The sequence below is a fragment of the Gossypium arboreum genome, chromosome 12 (assembly GCF_025698485.1).
Source record: "Gossypium arboreum isolate Shixiya-1 chromosome 12, ASM2569848v2, whole genome shotgun sequence".
NCBI lineage: Eukaryota > Viridiplantae > Streptophyta > Magnoliopsida > Malvales > Malvaceae > Gossypium > Gossypium arboreum.
The window spans coordinates 99,338,215-99,340,011 of record NC_069081.1 but is presented as its reverse complement, the minus strand read 5'-3'; the positions used below and the strand labels follow the sequence as shown (position 1 = coordinate 99,340,011).

The 1,797-nt window shown below is 35.7% G+C and overlaps 1 protein-coding gene across 1 annotated transcript; it reads left to right on the top strand.

The window, feature by feature from the left end:
- Positions 1–307: 307 nt before the first annotated feature.
- On the top strand, positions 308–1,380 carry LOC108477570 (zinc finger protein 5-like). The gene has a single exon (XM_017780102.2). It carries the CDS (start codon positions 447–449, stop codon positions 1,071–1,073), a length of 627 nt encoding a protein of 208 aa, XP_017635591.1. The 5' UTR covers positions 308–446; the 3' UTR covers positions 1,074–1,380.
- Positions 1,381–1,797: the final 417 nt, after the last annotated feature.

The following is a 1,797-nucleotide window of genomic DNA, read 5'->3' as shown; positions in this document are numbered from 1 at the left end:
ATCATCTTTGATTGAGGAATTTTCAACTTCATAAACACAAATTTAATCATTTTTGAAATGTGATATCCTATATATTTAAAACTCAATCTTGACATTTACTTCTTCTTTTCTTATTTTCAAATTACAGCCTCTTTTGTACTAAAAAGATTTTCTAAGTGGTATGTATCCCTTCCCAAAGTTCACTTATTTAATAATTTGTAACATAAAGTATTAATGCATGGAACGACTTCTCTCATCTGACTTTTCTAGTTGTTTTGCCTTTATTATATTCTTGCTTGCTAGGATGCTCATCACTATTTAATATGCATTGCGTTGAATTGTGGGAGACCATAGAATTACTATAAAACGGGCAACTACAATCCAAACAACTCATATTCCATATCGGTAGAGATACATTTTAGCAACATTTTGCTTCTAATTTACCATATTTCACTACATATATAGAGATGGCAAAAGATGCCTGTAGTGGCGCTTATCACACTTGTGACAGTGGAAATGGCTATTCTCAAGCAGGATCCTGCGGTGGTAAGAAGCTTAAGTTGTTTGGTTTTGAGCTTAGCCCTAGTAAGAACAATGGCAACTTCCTCAAAGGTTGCGTTGAAGGCGATGAAAGCATAAGTTCATCGAGCAGGGCTGCCGGGGTAGACGACGGAGACAGTACCGATGAGAAGAAATTCGAGTGCCGATATTGTTTCAAGGAATTCGCGAACTCGCAGGCGCTGGGAGGTCATCAAAATGCTCACAAGAAAGAGAGGATGAAGAAGAAAAGGTTGCAGCTTCAAGCCAAAAGAGCAGCCAGCATCAACTCTTATCTTCAGCCTTTGCACGACAGCTGCTATCCTAATCACTTCACTTTATACCAAGAGCCTCCTCAAATTAGTTTCGACCAATACCAACAAGAAACACGTCTTGGTGCATCACAAATCATCCATTTCCAACAAGATTCCTCCATCTTCACCATAACACCAGCTGACAGCACCAAGCCATCAAAGCAATGGTGTAAATCCTTGGATCTTCAGTTGGGCCTCAGCTTGCAGTCCACAATACATAGTTCCTCTGGAACTGGCATATAGCTACGGAATTTCAATGAATCAGAGTAAAGGTATACAGTGTCATGTTTTCTCCAATTTTATGAATTCTTTCTACCTTTTGAACAAGAAAAGAAAAAGGAAACCCAAATTCCATCTTTGAGAAAGCATCTCAATTTTATGACGACAAACGTCATACATACACATGCTGTATTGATACTTTTCACATGTAGCCAAACATAGAGCTATCTGCAGTTCTAAATTTTGGTCACAAATTACATCGCAGAGTGTTGCGAAAGTTATGTAAAGTTATATATAATCTTTCAAAGATTGAATTCTTTTTTTAAAATAATTTTAAATTTATAAATATTCTAGTTATAAATACTATGCCTCACTTCTAGTAATTTTTATTTTAAGGTTCAAATTCTATCATATGCAAATAATAAAAGTAATTAAATTAGTTATACAAATCAAACTATCAAAGCCAGTGGTGGGAGGTGCATAATACTTGAGGCTCAGACATAAATTGTAACCCTAATACCCCTCTTGCAGTAGATATCTGTATTCCAGAATCCTTAATGGTATTGGGGTTGTGAATTCCGTGTATAAAGATTGAGGCTGCTATCATTTAATTGCATAATTGGAAATTTTTTTGTGTTCATCAATAAACTAGTTCAATGGGAACTTGAGAACTGCAAAAGGATCATTACATGACCAGAGATGCAATTTGTATGAGATCATAAAATTGGTAAAATCACATCTCCAATTC

Excerpts from the sequence above, each read along its gene's own strand:
- LOC108477570 (XM_017780102.2), top strand. The coding sequence starts at position 447 with ATGGCAAAAGATGCCTGTAGTGGCGCTTATCACACTTGTGACAGTGGA.